Below are 23,282 nucleotides of genomic sequence, written 5' to 3'. Positions count from 1 at the left end.
GGGATCCTTATAAGAGGAGATTACAACAGAGACATGCACAGAAGGAAGACCACGTGAAGACACAGGCAGAAGACATCCACCTACAAACCAAGAAGCAAGGGTTCAGGACAAACCAGCCGTGCTGACACCGTAGTCTGTTTTTCCACCTCTGAGCAGGTGGTCCCAAGATGGTCCTCCAGAAACAGGCTTTTTAAGATGCTGGTAAAATTTTCTTTTTCCTTAAAAAAAAAAATTACCTGCAAGATCTTACATTAAAAAAAATTCCATTTTAACCATTTTTAAGTGCACAGGTCAGTGGCATTAGGTATTAATACATTCACATGGTTGTGCAGTCATCTGTCTCCAGAATTTTCTCATCATCCCACCCTATAACTCTGTGCCCACTGAATACTAATTCCCCATTCCATCCTCCTTCCAGTCCCTGAGAAGTCACCATTCTACTTTTTATTCTTACAAATTTGACTACTCTTAACTGATTTAGGTGGAATCAGCTCAGATGTTAAAGAATCCTCCTGCAATGCAGGAGAGCCAGGTTCAATCCCTGGATTGGGAAGATTCCCCTGGAGAAGGGAATGGCAACTGCTCCAGTATTCTTGCCTGGAGAATCCCCATGGACAGAGGAGCCTGGTGGGTTACAGTCCATGGAGTGGCAGAATTGGACGTGACTGAGGGACTAACACAGAATCTAACACAGTATTTGTTCTTTGGTGTCTGGCTTATGTCACTGGCATCGTGTCTTCAGGGTTCATTTATGTTGAGCATGTATCAGAATGTCCTTCCTTTCTGAGGCTGAAGGACACAGTCCAGTGTATGCTGTACCACATCTCCCTTACCCATTCATCTATTGATTTATTTTTACCTCCTGGATATTATAAATAATGCTGCTGCGAACATTTGTGTACTTGCATTTTCTTTTGCTCTAACTCCAGCTGGCATGAAGGTAGATCCTGGATTGCAAAGGGGACCTGGGCCCTTGGTTGTGAGTGAACCCTCTCTTTTGAGCCATGGTCTCCTCCACATCTTCTCTTGAACGACTTAAGGGAATCTATATCCAGCTCAACACAGACAGACCTGAACCCTTGTTCTTCTCTTCCAAACCTCTTCCTCCCTGTTTTACCATGTCAGAAAACAGCTGTGGAGCCACCCAGGTATATACTGGCTAGAAACTTGGAAATAATCTTTTATATTCTCAATCTCCTACATCCATTCATCCCAAGTTCTGCCACTTTTTTCCCCCCAAACATTTCTCAAACCTGCCCGTGTTTCATTTCCCTTTGCCCCAACCGGACAACATTTGTCTCCTGCAAGACTACAAAAGGTTCCTCGCTCATTTCCTTGCTTCTACTTTTGCCCTAACAAACCATTCTCCATTTTATGTGTTTTTAAAGCTAGGTAATATACACATAATTTTAAAATCCTTGCTCTACAGGTCATCTCTTCAGAGCTAATAACTGTTCTCTGCTCCCTGGTCCCGTTCCAGACTGAAAAGTATTCGCGTGGCTGTATATAGTCATCCCCACCCCCATCGCTCTAGGCCTCTCTCTCTTTTTCCCCTTCCGCTTTACACTTCATTTACCAGTTCTCTCCCCATCATCAAAAACGGACTTGGCCGTCTCTTAGGCAGTGCCTGGTCTTACAGGCTCAGCCGAGCGTGCCAGTCTCCAACCAGTCACTCCTCTGTTCCAAAGCTCTACACCTGGGGTGAAACGCCTTGCTTGCTTCTTAGCCCTGTCTCCTTGGCCAGGCAGCCCCTACTCCAAGGCTGTTTTTAAGTCACTTCTGGGGGTGGCCTGCCACCACGTTATCTCTACCATAGCATCTGACCACATCTACCAAGGCCCTCGACACTACTTAGGGTCTACAAGTCTATGGCTACGTTCTCTAATGTCCTTCCCCTGAGTGGGGAGCGCCTGGAGCCCGAGCCAGGTCCCTGCGGTCTACTTAGGCCAGGAAGAAGAAACCAGTTACCTCCCTGCTTAGCAATTAGATGCAGATAGACTACGACTCCCAGAAACCCTTTCGCCTCGGGCTGGAGGTTTGCCCTCTACACGTGCCCGCATGCAAGAAACTGAGCATGCGCACCGGAAAATGAGCCTGCGCAAAAGGCTGCACGGGAGGGGACCGCCTCTCCCAGCAGGCAGTAGGGGCATTTTTTTCATCCCCGCGTGACAAGTGACTTCCGGCGTGGAGGGGCGGGGTGCGTGGCTGAGCCTGCAGCTGAGAAAGCTTGGGGAGCGGCCGGGGGGCCGGCGGGTGCCTGCGGCCATGGAGGCCGTGCCCCGCATGCCCATGATCTGGCTGGACCTGAAAGAGGCCGGTGACTTCCACTTTCAGCCAGCCGTAAAGAAGGTAAGGGCAGCTCCTCCTCCCCGCCCCCGCCCCTCTTCTCCCGCGTCTCTCCGTCCGCCGGCTCGTGACGCCCCCTGCGCGTCTATCATCTCCCCAGGCCCTGTCGCAGGGTCGGGTGAGGCCAGGAGGGGCCTCCGCTGGCTTTCCTTCGCCTGGCGCACCACCCATCGCACCCTGTCTGACCCCTGCGCGCTCGCAGAGCTCCCCCCCCCCCACCCCTCGACCCCACCAGCCCCGGGTAGCCCCCGCTGTCTGATCGGAACCTGCTTTCCGATTCCTTCCCTGGCCATCCGCGATCCCCGCCGAGGCACCTCACTTCCTCGGTGTGACGCTTTGGACCTAGTTCTGCTCCTCCCCTCATCCACGCCAGCACCGCCCTGGGGGATCGGTGGGTGGCCTTTAACCGTCTGGTGGAAAGGCTGTGCCTGGCCCTCGTGCTGTCCGTCTACGACCGGACTGGGACGGATGCCGAGGATGGCTCAGGATGTGTTTTAAGGCCCCGGCCAGCCTGATCTCTGCGATTGGAGTCGCTCTAACACTTGGTGCAATTCTGTCTGGTCTCAGAAGAAGACCCGTAATCTGGAGCCCCTTTGGACCGAAAGATACAACTCTGTCGTTTAGGGGAGCGTAACTGCTTTCGCGACTGCACAGAGGGGATAAATAGTATTGTAGCTGCCAGAGCAACGCTAGCAGTCCTTTGTTGACTGTTCAGTTGGATGGAAGAGACAGGCAGTTTTGGCGTTGAGGGAGGCAAGGGACCGCTGTTGGGAGGTCAGGTGTGTCGACTGGGCATCAGGTACCCTGTGAGACATCTGCCTTGGGAAGGACCGTCTGGTACCATTGAAAGACAGAGCAGAAGTGAAAAGGAACAACCAGGAGGCCGCTGCAGGTTGACATCCTTGTGGTTTTAATGTAGCTGCTGCCAGAATCTTGACAGTGCCCCACTGAGTAAGGTGGTGGAGAAAAAAAAAGAAAGAAAATGGGTTGGGGAAGAAGTTTTCCAAGAAGGTCTCCCTTTCTCTGTTCACACTGCCACTGCCTTCCTTCAGACACTAACAGTTTGTATTCCTTTGAGTCCATCATTTAATCTCTTTGAGCATCTTTTTCCTCATTTGTAAAAGCAGAAAGTTAGATTAAAAAAAAAAAAAACAACTTTGGCCGAGCTTCCCTGCCTATGGGATCTTAGTTCCCTGACCAGGGATCAAACCCCAGGCTCCAATGGAGACTTCCCAGAAATTAGGTTAATTGATCTAAAGTTCCAAAATTTTACTTCTTCGCCAAAGTTTGGTCTCCTTTCCATCTACTGTTTTAATTCCAAGATGTATATCAAATTCAGAACAGAAGCTAAACACTCCCATCACCCACAGAGGGTAAAAAGAATACATAGAGGAAGGAGACCTTGTTAGTATTAGAGAAAGTGAGACAAAATCTTGACCCTGGGTCAAGAATTAGGAAATTTGGCTCAGAGTTCTAGAACTGCCGTTGTTGCTGATCTCTCTCTCCCGTTTTTCTAACCTGCAAAAGAATGGCAGGATCTGGTGATCTCATCTACCCCTGGGGCGGCTCAGCTGGTGAAGAATCTGCCTGCAATATGGGGGACCTGGGTTCCATCCCTGGGTTGGGAAGATCCCCTGGAGAGGGGAAAGGCTACCCACTCCAGTATTCTGGGCTGGAGAATTCCAGGGACTGTATAATTCATGGGGTCACACAGAGTTGGACATGACTGAGCGACTTTCACTTTCATCTGCCTACAGAATTCTGGGCCATTGGTTGCTTGGTAAAAGGGCAGAGTAATGTCACAGAAATAGTATAGACACTGGAATCAGGCAGACTTTGGTTTAAGTCCCACCTTTTCGACTTACTAGCTGAGTGACTTCAGCTGTTACAGATGATTACCTCACTAATTTGGGCCTCATTTTTCTCACCTGTAACAGGACTAATACTACACCTTATAAGCTTATGGGCATCAAGAGTTAACCCAGGGGCTTTGCTGCTGGTCCAGTGGTTAAGAATCTGCCTGCCAATGCAGGGGACATGGGTCTGATCTGCGGTGCAGGAAGATTCCACATGCTTTGGGACAGCTAAGCCCGTGTGCCACAGCTACTGAGCCTGCGCTCTAGGGCCCACGTGGCGCAACTCCTGAAGCCCTGGGCCCAGAGCCTGTGCTCTGCATCAAGAGACGCCGCCACAAGGAGAAGCCTACGCGTTGCAGCAGAGTAGCCTCCGCTCGGAGCAACTGCAAAAAGCCGGAGCACAGCAGCAAAGACCTAGGGCAGCCAAAAATAAAATAAATAAAGAGAGAAAAACAAGATATACTTAAAAAAAAATGAGATAATGCATTTGAGTCCCTAGTACAGGCCTTGGCGTATTGTAAACAGTACTTTCAGCTTAGCATCCTCTTTCTCTGTTTAGGAAATAGCTCAAGTCCTATGACAGTTCTTTGAGTTAGACATAGCAGGTAATTGTCCTTGTTCAGCCAGTAAGTCTTGTTCAGCTCTTTGTGACCCCATGGACTGCAGCACGCCAGGCTTCCCCGTCCTTCACTATCTCCCAGAGCTTGCTCAAACTCATGTCCACTGAGTTGGTGATGCCATCCAACCTTCTCACTGTCGCCCCTTCTCCTCCTGCCCTCAGTCTTTCCCAGCATCAGGGTCTTTTCCAGTGTCAACTCTTCACATCGAGTGGCCAAAGTATTGGAGCTTCAGCATCAGTCCCTCCAATGAATATTCGGGATTGACTGGTTTGATCTCCTTGCTGTCCAGGGAACTCACAAGAGTCTTCACCACAATTCAAAAGCAGCTACTATGAACACCATATTACAGGTGAAAAGCCAAGCCCTGACCTCACAGCAACCTAAGGGCACAGCCAGGACTTGCTGTGTTTTGGTGTTTCTCTTTGGAAAAAGTCTTTCCAGCCTGTGTATCTTTAACTTATAACTTCTTTCCCTGCTTTTTCCTCCCAGTGGCTCTGAACCCTGGACATGCTTTCAACATGAAACTGTTCACAGGTCTCATTGTTCGCTCAGGAAAAAAGAACCCCAGCTTCTCTAAAGCCTGGCTGGGCTCGGGGGCCCCTGGCCCTCAGCCCCAGCTGGCTGTCGTTTGTGTGGGTGCGCTGGGGTCCTGGCGGTGCCTTCTTGTATCTTACTCCGAATCCGTGTTGCCGAGGTCCAGGCTCTGCCTGCTGCAGGGCCTGCCTTCTCAGGCTCTATGGCGACCCTCACGTCCTGACCAGACCTTGTTTCTCGCCCTGCAGAAGTCTGTGCTGTAGGGACACTGTCCGAGAGATGGTCTCTGTCCTTTACTCTTGAACCTTCATCCGCCTCTTACCTCTGTGTAGTAGGGGGAGTGAGTGATCAAGCCATAGAGGATTTCGTCAGAGTTTAAAAAATCACCTCTCGGCTCCATTGACTCACCTTGTGGCCGGAGATTCGTTTTCACTTCCCATTTTTTTGGTGTTTTATGAGAACTGTATTTAAAAAATAGAAATGGATCGGTCTGATGTGTGGTCAAGAATATGGGCTCTGGAGCCCAAACGCCGGGCTTCGCATCGGTGCTCTGTCGGTGGTTAATGCTGTGACCTTGGCGAGTGTCTCACCTTCCTTGCCTCAGTGTCCTCAGCTGTCAAATGGTGGTGACAACGCTGTCTACCTCTTTGGGTTGTTATTAGGGCTGAGTGACTTCCTAGGCACTGGGCGAGTGTCTGGCCCGTGGGTGGGAGCTCTGTGTTTGCTGCAGATCTTGGAGGAGGAATAAGACAGGTAGACAGCCTCCTTCAGGGACAGTTTGCTGCGGTCAGAGGCATCATCTCTCACCCCTTCCCCACTGCGTGACCGCAGGGACAGGTGTTCCCAGCGATGGCAGCTGAAGCCCTGTTTCTGGGACTCTCGGATGTCACTCAGATCCCTTCGGCCTTTGTCCCACAGGGCCTCTGGGCTCCACTTTTACTGTCGCCTTGGGGTGACAAACAGAAGCCTCCTGTGAGAAGGGAGTTAATCAGAGAAAGAACATGTTCCCATTTAGATAGTCAAGTTTTACCCTGTAGCTCAGGTCACATTTTATGTCTGTGAATTGGGGGACGGGCGGGGTGAGGGATTGGCTAGATCACAGCGAGGATTATAAACCAAGAGCCCATAAACGGGCTTCAGCATGTCTGTAAACCCCCTGAACATGTTGGCAAATTCTTGTGTTTATGCATAGATGAATATTTGTAGGGAGATTGTTTCGTGGCTTTTATCATGTTCTCAAAGGATCCAACAAGAGGCTGAGAAATGATGATGTAAAGAAAGTATTTTTTTAGGTATCATTTAGCTCAGCAACTCATTTTTTTTTTTTTTTTTTTGCCACATTGCTTGGCGTGTGAGATCTCAGCTCCCTGATCAGGGCTTGAACCCAGGCCACAGCAGTGAGAGTGCCAAGTCCTAACCGCTGGACCACCCAGGAGTTCCCTCAGCAGCTCTTAAGACATTTGTTTTCCAGATTTCAGACATACAGAAAAGTCGAAGGAATAATGCAGTGCTCACCCAAACTCTGTCTACTTAATTTTGATAGTTGGGCTTCCCTGGTGGCTCAGTGGTAGAGAATCCGCCTGCCAACGCAGGAGAAGCGAGTTTGATCCCTGGAGAAGTGGCAACCCACTGCAGTATTCTTGGCTGAAAAATCCCATGGACAGAGGAGCCTGATGGGCTACAGTCCATGGGGTCATGCAGAAAAGAGCTGGACATGATTTAGCGAGTAGACAAGAGCAGTGGTAATAGTTCACTTGCACTGTATGTGTGTTCTGTCTAAACACACACACACGTACATCCCATGGACCTTTGCAAGTAAGCTGTGCCCATCTCAGCAGGTCCTAAGAGGATTTTCTCCTGTATAACTATACTGTTAGCATCACACCTTAGAAAATCCACAAACATTTTCTACTATGTTTTATATTTAAATTTCACCTGTTATCCCCAGACATCCTTTATAACTGTTTTTTTTCTAAACTCAGATCCAATCATGGTTTTCATAGGGTCATTGTTCTTTTTTTTTTAATCTCTTTTAATCTACAATAGTCTCCTGCCCTCTAGCCCCCTAAATGATACTTGTTTTTCAAAGAGACTGAGATAAGTGTTGGGTAAATTGTTACATCGTCTCAATTTTTCTGAGTGTCTTCTTTGGTATTACTCAGTCTGTTCATCCATCCTGTGCATTTCCTGTAAAGGCAGCCATTTGCTGAGGATCGAACACATTGCATCAGGCCCCTGCCATTCCCGATAGACTCGTTATTTGGGGTGGGGGTGGTCGCTGATGTGACGCTGCTGGGAGGCACACTTTCTCAATGTGGGGAGAGCAGCCGCTGGTGCTATGGGAAGTGGTATTTTAGCTGAGCCTTAGCAGAGAAGGTGGTGGGGGCAACGTGTGGACAAGCATTGAGAGCTGAGAGCGGTCATTGCAGAGTACTGTTGGCTGGGTGTCCCTGGGAGCTGAAGGCTGTTGGGAGCTGACTGTGAAGATGAGATTTGGCCCCGGAGGTTTGGGGAAGCACTGTTGTGCACATTCTTCTCGGATTACTTCCCCCCACCCTTTATATTACAGCTCTTTCCCCATAATCTCACTGTCCTGAGAAAAGCAAGCTGGGCTTTATTTTTTTTCCCCCCAGGAGTGTGTATGTTTCAGAAGGATATAAAGTCAGGAATAACACTGGAGTCATGTTAGAAAGACAAATCTGACCACTGGATGAGAGGTGGATTGAAGGGGTGGGGAGTCCGGGCCAGAGGTGGACGGGGATAGCGAACTGGCAGGAGGTAAAACCAGTGGGAGAGGGTCGGGCTCAGAGATCTGGAGCTGAAGGAAGCTCAGGACTCGCTTCCCTCTGCCTGCCCCTCCTCTCGCTTCCCTGCCAGGCAGCTAACGAGGTGACACGGCCTCCCAGGCTCCCATGGGCTCACCGCGTGGCCACGTGTACAGTCCCTGGAACGGGCCCGGGAGACGGGTGGGCCGCCGCTGGACAGCGCAGGCCACCCCCTCCCTTCTCCGCCTCACAGACCTTGGCTGGGGCCTTAAGGAGCCTTGGGAGTTGGGGGTCCGTGCCCTTAGTGCATGTGGAGTGATGGATCTGGGCCCCCAGACTGCAGACCCAGACGCCAGGTCCCCCAGCACGAGTGGTGGAGCTGCCACGATGTGTTGGTCTTGGTGGTCCAGGCCCCGCCTCCAGGCTGGCGAGTGTGCCCACCGTCTTGAGAGTCAGCCCTGCCGTGGGCGGGGGTGCCAGCCCCGCCTCTGATGTGCGGAGTGACCTCCCCATCTCCCTTCCCCCGGATCATTCCCATCACACCGCCACAGGCCTTTCCTCGCCGAGGAGGACGCTTATTTCTGTGGCGCCCCTTCCCCAGGTGGGCGGGCTGGCAGGGAAGGCTTTGCACACCCACTCTTCTGTGACTCTCTTTCTGACATTTGCTGGCGGGTTGGGATTACGATGGTGATCCCGGGCCCCAGCAGGGTCCCAGACACAAGGGAGGCTTGAAGTCGTGGCCAGTTTACAAATGCTCAGTAGGATCCCACTTCAGCCGACTGAGTTCCCCGGCTTCCTGAGCTGGCCCAGTTCTGGGTTTGGTAGGGAGGACGGCAGCATGGTGAGGGCCAGCCAGGGGATTCCAGCCACGTTGTGCAGGCGTATTTTCCATTTTGCTCAAAAAAGGAGGGTGCCCCAGAAAGTGTCTTAGCGCTGCCTTGCTACGGAGGCCGAGTTCCCAGTGGGGCAGGAGATGAGATGGTGGTAGAGGGTCTGGACTCCATCCTGAGCCATGGCTGGTGCTTGCGGGGGATTCCGAGGGCAGAAGCGGGAGCAGAAAGGATGCTCTGTGCCTGGTTCACAGCCTTCCCTCTCCCTCTCTCTCTCTCTCTCTCTCTCTCTCTCTCTCTAGTTTGTCCTGAAGAATTATGGAGAGAATCCAGAAGCCTACAATGAGGAACTGAAGAAACTGGAGTTGCTCAGACAGGTAGGAAGACAGTGTTTTTACACAGGTGTGAACAAAATTGGTTTGATTGGGAGATAAAACTGTTCTTATTTAAATTCAATCATTTTTCCTCTGTAAAAGCAAAATGATGGAAAATATATAAACTGTTGTCATTGCTCAGTCGTATCCAAGTCTTTGGGCCCGCATGGATTGCATTGCGGCAGGCTTCCGTGTCTTTCACTGTCTGCTGAAGGATGCTCAAACTCACGTCCATTGAGTCGATAATGCCGTTCAGCCGTCTCCTGCTCTCTGAGTCCTTGTCTTTCTGCCCTCAGGCTTTCCCAGCATCAGAGCATTTGCAGTGAGTCGGCTGTTTGTATCAGGTGGCCAGATTTTTAGATTCAATGTCAGCAACAGTATTTCCAGTGAGTATTCAGGGTTGATTTCCAATAGGATTCACTAGTTTGATCTCCTGGATTGATGTTTATTTTGACTAGCTGAATGGGACTGACTTAACTGAATAAATAAATGTACCTTTTTCCCCACCCACAATTTGCCTTTGTAAGTTATGATTGCAGAGTGCACAGTAGGTTGCGCTACGGCGTAGCACAGGTATTTTCCAGTGGTCTGTTTTCCTTAGTTGAGTGTGTGTAGCTATGTCTTACCCTTTGAATATATCCCTCATTTCCTCTAGGTCTACCTCTGGTAAAATAAGCTCGTTTTCTATGAGTGACAATCGGCGCCCTTTGCCACAAAGCTCCTGTGTATCAGTTTTCAGACGCCGCCTCTTGCGGTTGTCTGGACGGTCCCTTCTCCGTCTTGGTCGCTTTGTAGCGTTCTGTCTTGGTCTGTGTCGCCAGTGGCGCCATTTCACTCTGGGCTGGGCTGATCTTCTTACACTGTAAAGCTCTGCTGCATGCTTCTTTCCTGCAGCCCCTATGCTTGGAAATTTTGCTTCTGCCCATGTCTCAGTTATTCTGTTGCTTCAGGAAAGGACACCATCCGTGGGTCTGTTTGATCAATGGTTGTACCGTTGATATCCAGCCTCATGTGGCCGTGCCGGATCATGGAAACGGATGTCAAGTTCCGCCCTTGGGGACCCTCCTTCTGGGTCTTCATAGTGCCTGCTGCCAGTTTCCGTTTCTTCCCACATCTTTGGGGCCTTCTGTTTCCTCCCTGCTCTCTCCCAGTTTTACTGTCAGCGGTCTTTTTGTTGATGTTCATTCTGAGCAGGCGAGGAGGTACCCCGTTGCAGTTTTCATGTGAATTTTCCTGCTGATTAGCGATGCAGAGGCAGTGTTCCTAGGCTGTCGTTTAAGAGAGTCCCAGTCCAGTTTGTACCTGGTGAACGGGAGCTCTGGAAAGTGGGCCCCTTTTTGAATTCTGTTTTGATTACCCACCCCAGGACATTTCTGGAGGGCACGTGTCATTGAGAGCCCGGCAAGCCTTGAAAATGAATCCTGAGTGTGTTCCAAAGCACCGGGTTTCAAGCTGCTGTTATAGGAAACGGCCACAAGATGGCAGCACTTTTCCTGCCCAACTGGTGACTCTGGCAACAGGAACCTTGGAGAAAGTCCTGCTCCTGGGCTGTCAAATAGAGGGGGATGTCCCCCAAAAAAACACTGAAGGGCTGGGGTCCCTTGCTTCTTTCTCCTCACCTTTAACCCTCCAGACACCTCCCAGCCCCTGGAATCAAGGTGCTTAGGTGGTGGTGTTCATGGGTGGCCCAATTTCATTTTTGGGGGGAAGGGGTGTTGGGGCTGATATTACACTGTAAAGCTGTACTAATTTGTTTTTCCAGGCTCTTGTGCTTGGAAATTTTGCTTTCTCCTATGTCCCATTATTCGTACTATTGCTTCAGGAAAGGACACCATCCATGGGTGTGTTTGATCAATGGTTGTCCCCTTGATATCCAGCCTCATGTGGGCCTGCCAGATCATGGAAACGGATGTCAAGTTCCGCCCTTGGGGACCCTCCTTCCGGGTTTTCATAGCGCCTGCTGCCAGTTTCCGTTTCTCTCCACATCTTTGGGGCCTTCCATTTTCTCCCTGCTCTCTCCCGGTTTTAGTCAGTAGACTTTTTGTTGATATACATTCCGAGCCGGATGTGAATTTCCCTGCTGATTAGCCATGCAGAGGCAGTTTTCATTTAAAAGAGCCCGAGTCCAATTTGTACCCCATGAGCAGGAGCTCTGGAAAGTGGGCCTCTTTTTGAATTCTGTTTCGATCACCCACCCCAGGACATTGCTGGAGGGCACGTGTCATTGACAATCCCAGCACACACGCACACACAGGTCTTCAAGCTGCTATTCCAGGGAACAGCCACAAGACAGCAGCACCTTTCTTGCCTGACTGGTTCCTCTGGCAGAAAGCCTTAAGGAGTCCTGCTCCTGGGCTGTCAAATAGAGGGGGATGTCCCAGAAAAACCCTGAAGGGCTGTGGTCCCTTTCCCCTCACCTTTCACCCTTAAGACACATCCCACCCCGTGGAATCAAGGTGCCTTTAGGTGCTGTCGTTCCCTGGTGGGCCAAGTCTCAGGCTGGAGGCGGGACGTCCAGCACAAGGAGGCAGCCTGCAGGTCCTCTTTCAGCTCAGAGGTTCCACCATCCTTTGGGAGTGCCTGCTTGGTTTAAGTGCTTGAGGGCCCAGCTGGATCTGCAGTTGGTGGTCCCATCCAGAGGGTTCAGGCCCTCCAGGGGCAGATCGCAGGCTCACTGGCTGACTTGTCCTCCCCAGCTCTCCCAGCCAGCCATGTGGTCGCGCCTTGATTCCAGAGCTGCCCAGACCCAGGCACGCGACAGCCAGACCTTGTCACTGAGGCCTGAAGGCCTTGTAGTAGACTCTTTTTGTTATTTAGTTCTTTATTTGGTATTTCATTTGGAGCTGATCAATGCGTAGAATATTTTAAACATATTTTTTATTGGTTAAGTGTACCTAAATGAGGTAGCCGGATATATGCAACTGTCTTTTACTTTCCACTCGTTCACTGCCTTTGTACGTTGTGACTCCGCAGTGTAGAATAGGTTGCCCGTTGCTGTAGCATGCGTCTTTTTTCAGATAATGTATTTTCCCTACTTGAGGGTTGTACCTGTGTCTACCCTTTGAATTTCCCGCTCTCTTCCTATCCCCGTGCCTATGCGTTTCATCACGTAGGTCCTGTCACTGGTTTTGAGACATCACGTCTTGTGGTTACCCTGTGATGGGTCCCTTTCTGTTTCTTCGTTCACTTGGTAATGTTGTGTGTGGGTCTCTGTATGGTGATAGCAGTGGCCCAAATTAATTTTTTTTTTTTGTGGGTGGGCAGGAGCTGATATTATTACATTGTAAAGCTGTGCGGCATGTTTGTCCAGTATTTTTATACTCTGTTGTTTTGTTCATTTTAAATTTCATTTCAAACTTATCAGTGCATAGAGAATATTTTTAATGTTTATTTTTCCTGAGCTCTGATTGATTGATGTAGTGCGATAACATGCATGTTTTTCTACCCCGGGATTATTTTTTTCGCACGCTGTTATTACACATTCTGGAGTAGGTTCCCCCGTGCTGATCTGGAGTTACTGGGCTGTCCAGAGTGGACCAGGTTCTCCATCTGCAGGGGCTGCTGTTTTTGGCATGTACTTCCCAGTGCCTCACGCCCAGTGCACTCCCACCCGGGAACCCTGACCTGCCCAGGTTGGGCGATGTGGGTCCCAGTGTAGGCTACCGAGGCCTCAGGGGAACAGAGCAGGCAGTTGGTTCAGGTTTTTTTGTTTTAATGCAGTTTTATTCTCTGAGTCATTTACAATTGTGCATGTGCTTGAGATAAGGGAACATGATCCACATATGCATGTATCAGTTCTTTTCCCATTCTATTTTCATATACATCATCACAGAGTGGTGAGCAGATTTCCATGTACTATTCAGTTGGACCTTTCTGTTCATCTTATAGATGAGCATATTTAATGTTATATGTATACATAATATATACTTTATAGATAGTATAAAGCATACATAGATTATGTATGTATAATTATGTATATCTTATTCAAAATGTTTATATCTCCATCTTCTCCAGCTTTCCTTTTATGACTCTAAATTTGTTTAGTAAGTCAATAGTAGGTGTTTGGCAAGTTCATTTGTATCCAGTTCTTTATCTGTGATATTACAGAATGTTTTTCTTTCCATATTTGACTGACTGTGTGTTATCATCTCCAGATCCATCCAGGTTGCTGCCAGTGACACTCTGCATTCTTTTTTATGGCTGCTTGTCTGCTGTGTGGCTGTAGGTTTTGGACGCTTGCATCATTGCCTGTTGTAAACAGTGTCCCAGTGAGCTTTGGGGTTCCCATGTCTTTTGAAGGATGGTGTTCGCTGCATCATTCCTAGGAGTGGATTGCCGCACGGGTTGGTCGCTTGTTTCCGTTCATGAACCTGCATCTGTAGCATGGTGGCTCTTAGCAGTTTACATTCCCAGAGCAGTGTAGGATGGTTCCCTTTTCTCCATGGCTTCTCCAGCATTTAACTGTTTGTAGACTTTGTGCTGAGTACTGAAAGATGATACCTCATCGTCATTTTGATTTGCACTTAAGAATTAGGAGTGGTGAAGGTATGTTTATGTGCGTTTTTACTTTCTAAGGATGAGTAAGATTTACTTTGGAAGTTGGCTTTTGAAAGCCATTGCTAATGAATTCTTACCTACCGCTATTTCTAGAGCATACGTGTCTTTTTTAGTCTCACAGGCCTTGTGAGTATTTTGCGTTCTTGAGCACAGGTTTTCCAGTTGTTGTTACCAGAAACGGCCATAAGATGGCAGCATTTCTTCAGACCCAGCTTTAGTCACTGGAGCAATCAGAGTCTCAGGAGAAAGAGTTGGGTTCCTGGGTTGTAATTAGAGTGCAAAGTGCACAGAGAAATATGCAAGGGCTTGCGTCTCACCCTTCCACTACTTCCTCACTACTTCCTCACACTTCACCCACCAGTCAACGTAACCCCAGAAAGGTGCTCTGTTGGGGGTGCTGCCAAAGGTCTGTGGATGGACTTTAAGGGAGGAGGCTGGAAGTGGGCTGCAGACTGTAGACTTGCAGTAGCTGTGGGAGGGCCGGCCTGGATCTGGAGTTTGGGGTCCCGTGGAGAGGGGACCAGACAGTACAGATCCAAGGATGGCTCAGATGGCTGCCCCAGACTCCCCAGCTCCCTCAGCCCTGGGACAGTCCAGCCCTGGGACCCAAACCTGCTCAGGCTGTGAGGATGGCAGCAGCCCAGGTCACCGAGGCCCGAGGGGAATACTGCAGGCCTTTCTTCTTCTATTTCTTTGTTTAAAAAGTTTATATATGTATAGTGGATTGATTAGCAGTGTCGCTTTAGGTTATAGCAACCTGATTCTTTATATTTTATACCATTCTAACATTTGAGGAGAGAGTTTACTTACCAATAAAATCAAAATGTCCCTGTATGTATGTACAGAGTAGGATGCACTACTGAAACCTACCCAGGGATCATCTCTTCAGATGGAACTGTGTAGATTTCTCTCTTTGTATAACTAGTTGGCTCTGTTTCTGTGAATTATGTTGCTTATCTTTTAGATGCGTCTTTCTCCCCAGCAGTAAGCGTGTTATGGACATGTTGACATGTCAGTAGAGAGCCTTGTCCTCAGTTGTCATGGCTCTTGTAGCTCATATTTTTAGATACAGAAATATGGGTCAAACATTAAGTACATTAAAAATTTTAAGGCATGTTTTATGGAAAAGTGGAGCCGGTTTGGTGGAAGCGTCTGGCGGGATGGTTGTGCAGTGACTGCAGGTAGCTGTTGCCTTCCTTTGGTTTCTTACGCTGCACAGTCCGATAGCCCCGACGTGTCCGTCTGGGCCTTTGTGGGCACACAGGCGCGTCTTCCGCTCCAAATGATGGCCGGCCTCCTCTCACCCTCCCGCAGAATGCCATCCGTGTCCCACGTGACTTTGAGGGCTGCAGTGTCCTCCGCAAGTACCTGGGCCAGCTCCACTACCTGCAGAGTCGGGTCCCCATGGGCTCGGGTCAGGAGGCCGCCGTTTCTGTCACCTGGTGAGTGCGGGCGGGCAAAGCCAGGGCAGCCTGGAGGGTGCCCCTCTCCCCCTCCCCGTTTCCTTGCTGTAGAGGATGGGGAGCTGCTTGGGGTGGTTTTCCCCAGACCCCCTCCCTCCTGCCCTGTACTGGGAGGGGGCTCGCTTCACCAGCTCCCCCCTCACAACTGTGGTGGCCTGTCCCCAGGACTGAGATTTTCTCTGGGAAGTCTGTGGCCCACGAGGACATCAAGTACGAGCAGGCCTGCATTCTCTACAACCTTGGTGAGCTGCCTCTCCCCTTCCCTGGGGCCCCCTCGCTCCCAGCCCTGCCCCTCTCAGCAGAAGACACCTAAATCCTGACCCTGTCCTGCCTCCGTCAGCTCTGCCCGCCTCCTGGGCCGCAGGGAGCCCCCTGGTGGGAGGCTCTGCTAGGCTGCCTGCTCTTGGAGTTGCTGCTGTGCTCCAGGCACAGAGCTGGCCTCTCCTCTTTGTCTGGACACCCCATCTCGCCCCCCACCCCCATGGTGGCTCAGGTTTGCTTCTGGCTGGAGGAGACCAAGGCTGGCCTAGCCATCAACCCTGCTGGTGCAGCCTCAGCCTGGGGAGCAGAGTCCTGTGAGGGCCCCTTCTCTCCCCTGGTCCCTGCCTGGCGCAGAGCTGGAGCTCCGTCCCCCAGATCCACTGGGTCCCCGCCCACCCCGCGCCTCACCCTGGGCGCCAACGTGGGCAGGAGCCACAGCTGAGCCCTGACCCATGTTCCTTGCCTCCCTAGGGGCACTGCACTCCATGCTGGGGGCCATGGACAAGCGGGTGTCTGAGGAGGTGAGGAAGCAGGGTGGCATGCTGTCAGCTCCAGAGTGAACCCCATCCCCTGGAGCGGCTCCGCTTCTGACAGCCCCTCCCCCCAGGGCATGAAAGTCTCCTGCACCCACTTCCAGTGTGCGGCCGGCGCCTTCTCCTATCTGAGGGAGCACTTCCCCCAGGCCTACAGCGTGGACATGAGCCGGCAGATCCTCACTCTCAACGTCAACCTCATGCTGGTGAGGAGCCGCCCTCGCTAGGGCTGGATGGTGGCGCACAGGTCAGGGAGGGACAAGCCGGGGCCTGGGCTGCGACCCTCTGAGCCCCAGGTGGGTCAGGAGCTACTTGGAGGGGAGGCTGGGCAGAGAGGGGTGTGCGCGGTCTGTCCCGGTGAGGAAGGAGGGCCTCTGCACCCACTGTTCCAGGGCCAGGCGCAGGAGTGCCTCCTGGAGAAGTCCATGCTGGACAACAGGAAGAGCTTCCTGGTGGCGCGCATCAGTGCACAGGTAGGCCCAGGGGACCGTGGCCCTCTAGGGACTGGGGCCGGACCTGGCCTCCTCCCAGTCCCCAACTTGGAGCCCATCCTGGCCCCCAGGTGGTGGATTACTACAAAGAGGCCTGCCGCGCCTTGGAGAACCCCGACACTGCCTCGCTGCTGGGCCGGATCCAGAAGGACTGGAAGAAGCTGGTCCAGATGAAGATCTACTACTTCGCAGCTGTGGCCCACGTGAGGGCGCCGCGGGCGTGGGGGTGGGGTGGGGCGGCGCTGGGGTGTCCCCCTCAGTAAGCAGGGCTGTGTCTTCCGTCCAGCTGCACATGGGGAAGCAGGCGGAGGAGCAGCAGAAGTTCGGGGAGCAGGTGAGCGAGCTGGGGTCAGGAGGGCGCTCAGGCTGTTCCAGCCCCGTTGGATCCCCGGTGGGGAGTGGTCCCCTCTGTCCTTCACCCCTCGGTCTCTGCCACCCCAGGGGACAGGCGCGGTGGTTCCCCTGAGTGGCTGCCTGGAGGTGGGCACTGTGGGCAGAGCTGCAAGCGGACACTAATGTTGGTGCTGTTGGCTGGCTGGCGTTGGCAGCCGCTCAGCCTCCTGTCTCCTCTGGGCTACCTGCTGGTCAGACAGGCTGGGTCGGGGAGGCAGGAGGAGCAGGGTCCACCAGAAGGCTGGACCAGGCTCTGCTGGCCTCTGCAGGTTGCGTACTTCCAGAGTGCCCTGGACAAGCTCAACGAAGCCATCAAACTGGCCAAGGTAATGATGGGGGAGAGCCTGGCCGGGCCAAGGGGGTTCTGGTGCCGGCCGTGGTTGTACTGAGCTCCGCTCCCTGCACAGGGCCAGCCCGACACCGTGCAGGACGCACTGCGCTTCGCTATGGACGTCATTGGGGGAAAGTGAGTCTCTGGGCCTCGAGGGGCTCTGGTTCTTTGCCTGCATCGTTGGGAGGAAGCCACCAGGGCCAGAGAGCAGGGGCCCACATGGCAGGGGCGAGGTCCTAGGTCCCTGTTGACCACTCAAGACTGCCCCCCTCCCATGCCAGGTACAATTCTGCCAAGAAGGACAATGATTTCATCTACCACGAGGCCGTCCCAGCGCTGGACACCCTTCAGCCTGTGAAAGGTCTGAAGCTGAGGGGAGCCTGGGATGGGGTAGGGGGCGAAGATGTCGCACAACGGAGGCAGTTAAGGTTGGGTGGGCCTGGTCTCCAGGACTCTCTGCCTCTCCCTCCCAGGTGCCCCCTTGGTGAAGCCTTTGCCGGTGAACCCCACAGACCCTGCTGTTACGGGCCCGGACATCTTTGCCAAACTTGTACCAATGGCAGCGCATGAAGCCTCATCACTGTACAGGCGAGTGAACAGACAACCCTGTTAGCCCAAGTTGGGATGTCTCAAGAGACACGGGCTGCCAACAAATTGGTCTGTCCCCTCCCTGCAGTGAGGAGAAGGCCAAGCTGCTCCGGGAGATGATGGCCAAGATTGAGGACAAGAACGAGGTCCTGGAGTGAGTGCAGAGCTGTGGGGAGGTGGGGTGGGATCCTCTAGTGCAGTCTGCAGCAGAGGGAGGGAGGGAGCGAGGGAGCAGGGTGGTGAATGGCCATGGAACAGCAGGCTCCTGGCTCAGCCTCCCTGCCCAGGGCCTCGTGTGCGTTTCCAGCAGTGCCTAGGGCAGGTTTTGTGCTGGTGGCTGGGACACTGTTGTGTTGCTAGGACCTTGGACGTTGCTTCATTTTGTGGGGGGGCTCCTTCCACGTGAGGGGTTGAGTCCACACCCACCTGGTCCTGTTGCCCCACAGCCAGTTCATGGATTCCCTGCAGCTGGATCCTGAGACAGTAGACAACCTCGATGCCTACAACCACATCCCACCCCAACTCATGGAGAAGTGTGCGGCTCTCAGCGTCCGCCCCGACACTGTCAGGAATCTCGTCCAGTCCATGCAGGGTGAGTACAGAGCAGGTGGACGTCACCTGCTGTCCCCTGCTGGGCAGGGTCGGAGGTTCCCACCTCCCCGGGCACAGTACCCCCCGTGCCCTGGGGCTGCACTGCTCAGCCCGCACTGAGCTGCACGCGTGTGGGACGGGGCAGTTGTGCCCCAGGAGCTGACCCCCTCCTCTGTGCCCACGCACAGTGCTGTCAGGGGTGTTCACCGACGTGGAGGCCTCCCTAAAGGACGTCAGGGACCTCCTGGAGGAGGACGAGGCATTGGAACAGAAGCTGCAGGAGGTGGTGGGCCCGGCGGCGGCCAGCACGGCCACGTCCAAGGCTGAGCTGGCAGAGGTGAGGCGAGAGTGGGCCAAGTACATGGAGGTCCACGAGAAGGCCTCCTTCACCAACAGCGAGCTGCACCGCGCCATGAACCTGCACGTTGGCAACCTGCGGCTGCTCAGCGGCCCCCTGGACCAGGTGCGGGCCGCCCTGCCCTCGCCGGCCCTCAGCGCAGGTGAGCCCTCCTACCCCCTCGGGGCGGTCGGGCGGGGCGGTGGGGCTCCGGCCTCACTGCTGCCGCCGCTCCCAGAGGACAAGGCAGTGCTGCAGAACCTGAAGCGCATCCTGGCCAAGGTGCAGGAGATGCGGGACCAGCGTGTGTCCCTGGAGCAGCAGCTGCGAGAGCTCATCCAGAAAGACGACATCACGGCGGTGCTGGTGACGGCCGACCACTCAGAGATGAAGGTGGGCCGGGCGTGGGCGGCGGGCTGGCTCTTGGCACCCCACCTCAGCGGCAAGGCCCTGAGAACCTGTCCTCCCCACACCCCCACAGAAGCTGTTTGAGGAGCAGCTGAAGAAGTACGACCAGCTGCGGGTGTACCTGGAGCAGAACCTGGCCGCCCAGGACAACGTCCTCCGGGCCCTGACCGAGGCCAACGTGCAGTACGCGGCCGTGCGGCGCGTGCTCGGCGACCTGGACCAGAAGTCAGTACCCAGCCCTGGGCCCACCCCCCGGAGCCGGCCTGCAGCGACTAACCTCCCGCCCTCTGCCCCAGGTGGAACTCCACATTGCAGAGCCTGGTGGCCTCCTACGAGGCCTACGAGGATCTGATGAAGAAGTCCCAGGAGGGGAAGGACTTCTACGCAGACCTGGAGAGCAAAGTGGCTGCTCTCCTGGAGCGCACACAGTCTGCCTGCCAGGCCCGCGAGGCGACACGCCAGCAGCTTCTGGACAGGTGAGTGTGGGGACACCCCGGGCACAGCTGCAGAGCCAGGCCGGGCTGAGGGGGCTCTGACTCCCCTTCTCCCTCGCTTACCCCACAGGGAGCTTAAGAAGAAGCCGCCGCCACGGCCCACAGCGCCAAAACCACTGCTGCCCCGCAGGGAGGAGGGCGAGACGATGGAGGCCGGGGACCTGCCTGAGGAGCTACGCAGTCTGCCCCCAGAGCCCTTCCTGGGGGCTGCCGCCCCACTCCACTTCCCTCCTGGCCCCTTCCCCAGCTCTGCAGGCCCAGGACCCCACTACCTCTCTGGCGCCTTACCGCCTGGTACTTATGCAGGTCCCACCCACATGCTGCAGCCCAGGGCCCCCCAGCCCCCGGGGCACCCAGGGGTGGCCGTGGCCCCTGGACCGGCTCTCTACACGGCCCCCGCCTATGCCCCAGAGCTGGGCCTCGTGCCCCGGTCTTCGCCCCAGCACGGCATGGTGAGCAGCCCCTATGGGGGGGTGGGGCCACCCCCTCCGCTCGCTGGCCTCCCCTCAGCGCCCCCTCCCCACTTCTCAGGCCACGAGTTGGTCGTGGGGGTTCGGCCAGCCACCACCACCGTAGATAGTGTCCAGGCCCCCATCTCCAGCCACACAGCCCCGCGGCCAAACCCTGCCCCGGCCCCTCCCCAGGCCTGCTTCCCGGGCCCCCCACCACAGCCGTTGCCCCTGCCCTACACCTACCCAATGGGGCCCAAGCAGCCCCTCACAGCACCCCTCGCCCAGCACCACTTCCCTCCCGGGGTGCCTGCAGGCTTTCCAGCCCCGAGGATGGCACCCCAGCCTCCCCCCCAGCCCCTTCCACTCCAGCACCCACATGTCTTCCCACCCCAGGCTCCAGGCCTGGTGCCCGCCCAGGCCTCCTACCCCTTCGCCCCTCAGCCTGGGGTCCTGGGGCAGCCATCACCTGCCCTGCACACCCAGCTGTACCCCGGCCCCTCTCAGGACCCTCCACCCCCCCACTCCGGGGCTTTGCCTTTCGCCAGCGCAGGGCCCCCTCAGCCTCCCCACCCCACCCTGGCCTATGGTCCTGCCCCTGACCCCAGAGCCCTGGGCCCGCAGGCAGCCCCTCTCTCCATTCGAGGCCCCCCACCTGCCATCCAGCCAGCCCCCACTCCCCACCTGGTGCCTTCACCCGCCCCTTCCCCGGGCCCCGGCCCCGTGCCCCCTCGGCCCCCTGCAGCAGAGCCACCCCCCTGTCTGCGCCGAGGCACCGCTGCTGCTGACCTGCTGTCCTCCAGCCCTGAGAGCCAGCACGGAGGCCCTCAGCCTCCTGGGGGTGGGCAGCCCCTGCTGCAGCCCACGAAGGTGGATGCAGCTGAGGGCCGGCGGCCACAGGCCCTGCGGCTGATAGAGCGGGACCCCTATGAGCGCCCTGAGAGGCTGCAGCAGTTGCGGCAGGAGCTGGAGACCTTCCGGGGCCAGCTGGGAGCTGCGGGGGCCCTGGACACGGTGTGGCGGGAGCTACAAGACGCACAGGAGCTCGACGCCCGGGGCCGCTCCATCGCCATTGCCCGCTGCTACTCGCTCAAGAACCGGCACCAGGACGTCATGCCCTATGACAGCAACCGCGTGGTGCTGCGCTCCGGCAAGGACGACTACATCAATGCCAGCCGCGTGGAGGGGCTCTCACCCTACTGCCCCCCGCTGGTGGCCACCCAGGCCCCCCTGCCTGGCACAGCGGCCGACTTCTGGCTCATGGTGCACGAGCAGAAAGTGTCGGTCATTGTCATGCTTGTGTCGGAGGCCGAGATGGAGAAGGTGAGAGGGAGAGGTTGGGCGGGCACCCGGTGGGGACCCTGGAACACCAGCCCTAACTACCTGTTTGTGCCACAGCAAAAGGTGGCTCGCTACTTCCCCACTGAGCGGGGCCAGCCCATGGTGCACGGGGCCCTAAGCCTGGCCCTGAGCAGCGTCCGCACCACCGAGACGCACGTGGAGCGGGTGCTGAGCCTGCAGTTCCGTGACCAGAGCCTCAAGCGCTCCCTCGTGCACCTGCACTTCCCAACGTGGCCCGAGCTGTGCGTCTGCCTGCCGCCCTGGGTGGTGGTCGGGGGGTGATGTGGGCTCAGACTGGGTCTGGCTCAGAGCCCCCATCCCCCATCCCCCGGCAGAGGCCTGCCTGACAGCCCCAGCCACCTGCTGCGCTTCATCCAGGAGGTGCACGCCCACTGCCTGCATCAGCGCCCGCTGCACACGCCCGTCGTCGTCCACTGCAGGTAGGTGCGGGCAGCTCATGGGCTCCTCGCGGGCCCGGGGGCCGGCCTGACCCCATCTTCCGGCCGTAGCTCGGGAGTGGGCCGCACGGGGGCCTTCGCGCTGCTCTACGCGGCCGTGCAGGAGGTGGAGGCTGGAAGCGGGATCCCCCAGCTGCCCCAGCTGGTGCGGCGCATGCGACAGCAGAGGAAGCACATGCTGCAGGAGAAGGTGAGGCTCAGCGGGCGGGCATGCGCCCTCCCCCCAGGGGACGGCCCCCAGCTCACCAGCCGTGTGCCCCCGCAGCTACACCTCAAGTTCTGCCACGAGGCAGTGGTGAGACATGTGGAGCAGGTGCTACAGCGCCATGGCGTGCCCCCTCCCAGCAAGCCCACGGCCGGCACCGGCATCACTCAGAAGGTGAGGGGGGGCCCCTCCCGGGGGCTCTGAGCACCTCATGCATCCTCTTCACCCACTCCTGTCTCCCCAGAATCACCTTCCTCAGGACTCCCAGGACCTGGTCCTCGGCGGGGACGTGCCCATCAGCTCCATCCAGGCCACGATTGCCAAGCTCAGCATCCGGCCTCCTGGGGGGATGGACTCCCCAGTGGCCAGCCTGCCAGGCCCTGTGGAGCCCCCCAGCCTGCCGCCTCCCAGCCTCCCAGAGTCCACCCAACTCCCCTCCTCTTCCCCACCCCCTCTTTCTTCCCCCTTGCCCGAGGCCCCCCAGCCTGAGGAGGAGCAGCCGGTCCCTGAGGCCCCCAGCCTGGGGCCGCCCTCCTCCTCCTTGGAGCTGCTGGCCTCCCTCACGCCTGAGGCCTTCTCCCTGGACGGCTCCTTGCGGGGTAAGCAGCGCATGAGCAAGCAGGACTTCCTGCAGGCCCACAACGGGCAGGGGCTGCGGGCTGCGAGGCCCACCGACGACCCCCTCAGCCTCCTGGACCCGCTCTGGACGCTCAACAAGACCTGACCGGGTGGACACTCAACGAGACCTGACCGGCGTGCCCGCCTGGTCCTCACTACACCGTCTCCTGGGCCCGTCTCTCATTCCTGCTGCCTTCAGCCCTGCCTGCCTTGGCCCGCACTTCTGTTGGGTACTGGGTCTTGGGTCAGGCTCCGCTCCTCTGTGGGACCTGTTTTTCAGCTCTTTGCTATCGAATAAACAAACCTGTTCTGTGGCTGGTGTCTGCCCGTTGCTGCTCCTGGGAGGCCACTCCGACCTGCTTATGCAAGGAGTGTCTAGAGCTGGCGCCAGGTCGCCCCCCGCCCCAACTTTGTAACTGGCCTGACTTCACGTGGCTCC

General features: G+C 55.5%; 1 protein-coding gene across 2 annotated transcripts; it reads left to right on the top strand.

The window, feature by feature from the left end:
• Nucleotides 1-2,149: 2,149 nt before the first annotated feature.
• On the top strand, nucleotides 2,150-23,157 carry PTPN23 (protein tyrosine phosphatase non-receptor type 23). 2 transcript variants are annotated; one of them, XM_070359393.1, is made up of 25 exons: nucleotides 2,150-2,349; nucleotides 9,254-9,328; nucleotides 15,197-15,324; nucleotides 15,511-15,587; nucleotides 16,078-16,127; nucleotides 16,214-16,345; nucleotides 16,532-16,612; nucleotides 16,702-16,833; nucleotides 16,917-16,964; nucleotides 17,293-17,349; nucleotides 17,431-17,489; nucleotides 17,636-17,715; nucleotides 17,828-17,942; nucleotides 18,031-18,096; nucleotides 18,389-18,534; nucleotides 18,722-19,033; nucleotides 19,109-19,263; nucleotides 19,352-19,503; nucleotides 19,575-19,754; nucleotides 19,843-21,544; nucleotides 21,620-21,804; nucleotides 21,898-22,002; nucleotides 22,072-22,210; nucleotides 22,286-22,399; nucleotides 22,470-23,157. In XM_070359393.1, exons 1-25 carry the CDS (start codon nucleotides 2,266-2,268, stop codon nucleotides 22,947-22,949), a joined length of 4,854 nt encoding a protein of 1,617 aa, XP_070215494.1. In that variant the 5' UTR covers nucleotides 2,150-2,265; the 3' UTR covers nucleotides 22,950-23,157. The 2 variants fall into 2 exon arrangements, with proteins under 2 accessions (XP_070215494.1, XP_070215495.1); XM_070359394.1 differs by lacking the exons at nucleotides 2,150-2,349; nucleotides 9,254-9,328 and adding an exon at nucleotides 9,640-9,711.
• The last annotated feature ends 125 nt before the right edge of the window (nucleotides 23,158-23,282 follow it).

This window comes from Bos mutus, chromosome 22, assembly GCF_027580195.1.
Source record: "Bos mutus isolate GX-2022 chromosome 22, NWIPB_WYAK_1.1, whole genome shotgun sequence".
Taxonomy (NCBI): Eukaryota; Metazoa; Chordata; class Mammalia; order Artiodactyla; family Bovidae; genus Bos; species Bos mutus.
Note: the sequence above shows the minus strand (reverse complement) of the source record. Positions and strands in the feature narration are given on the sequence as shown.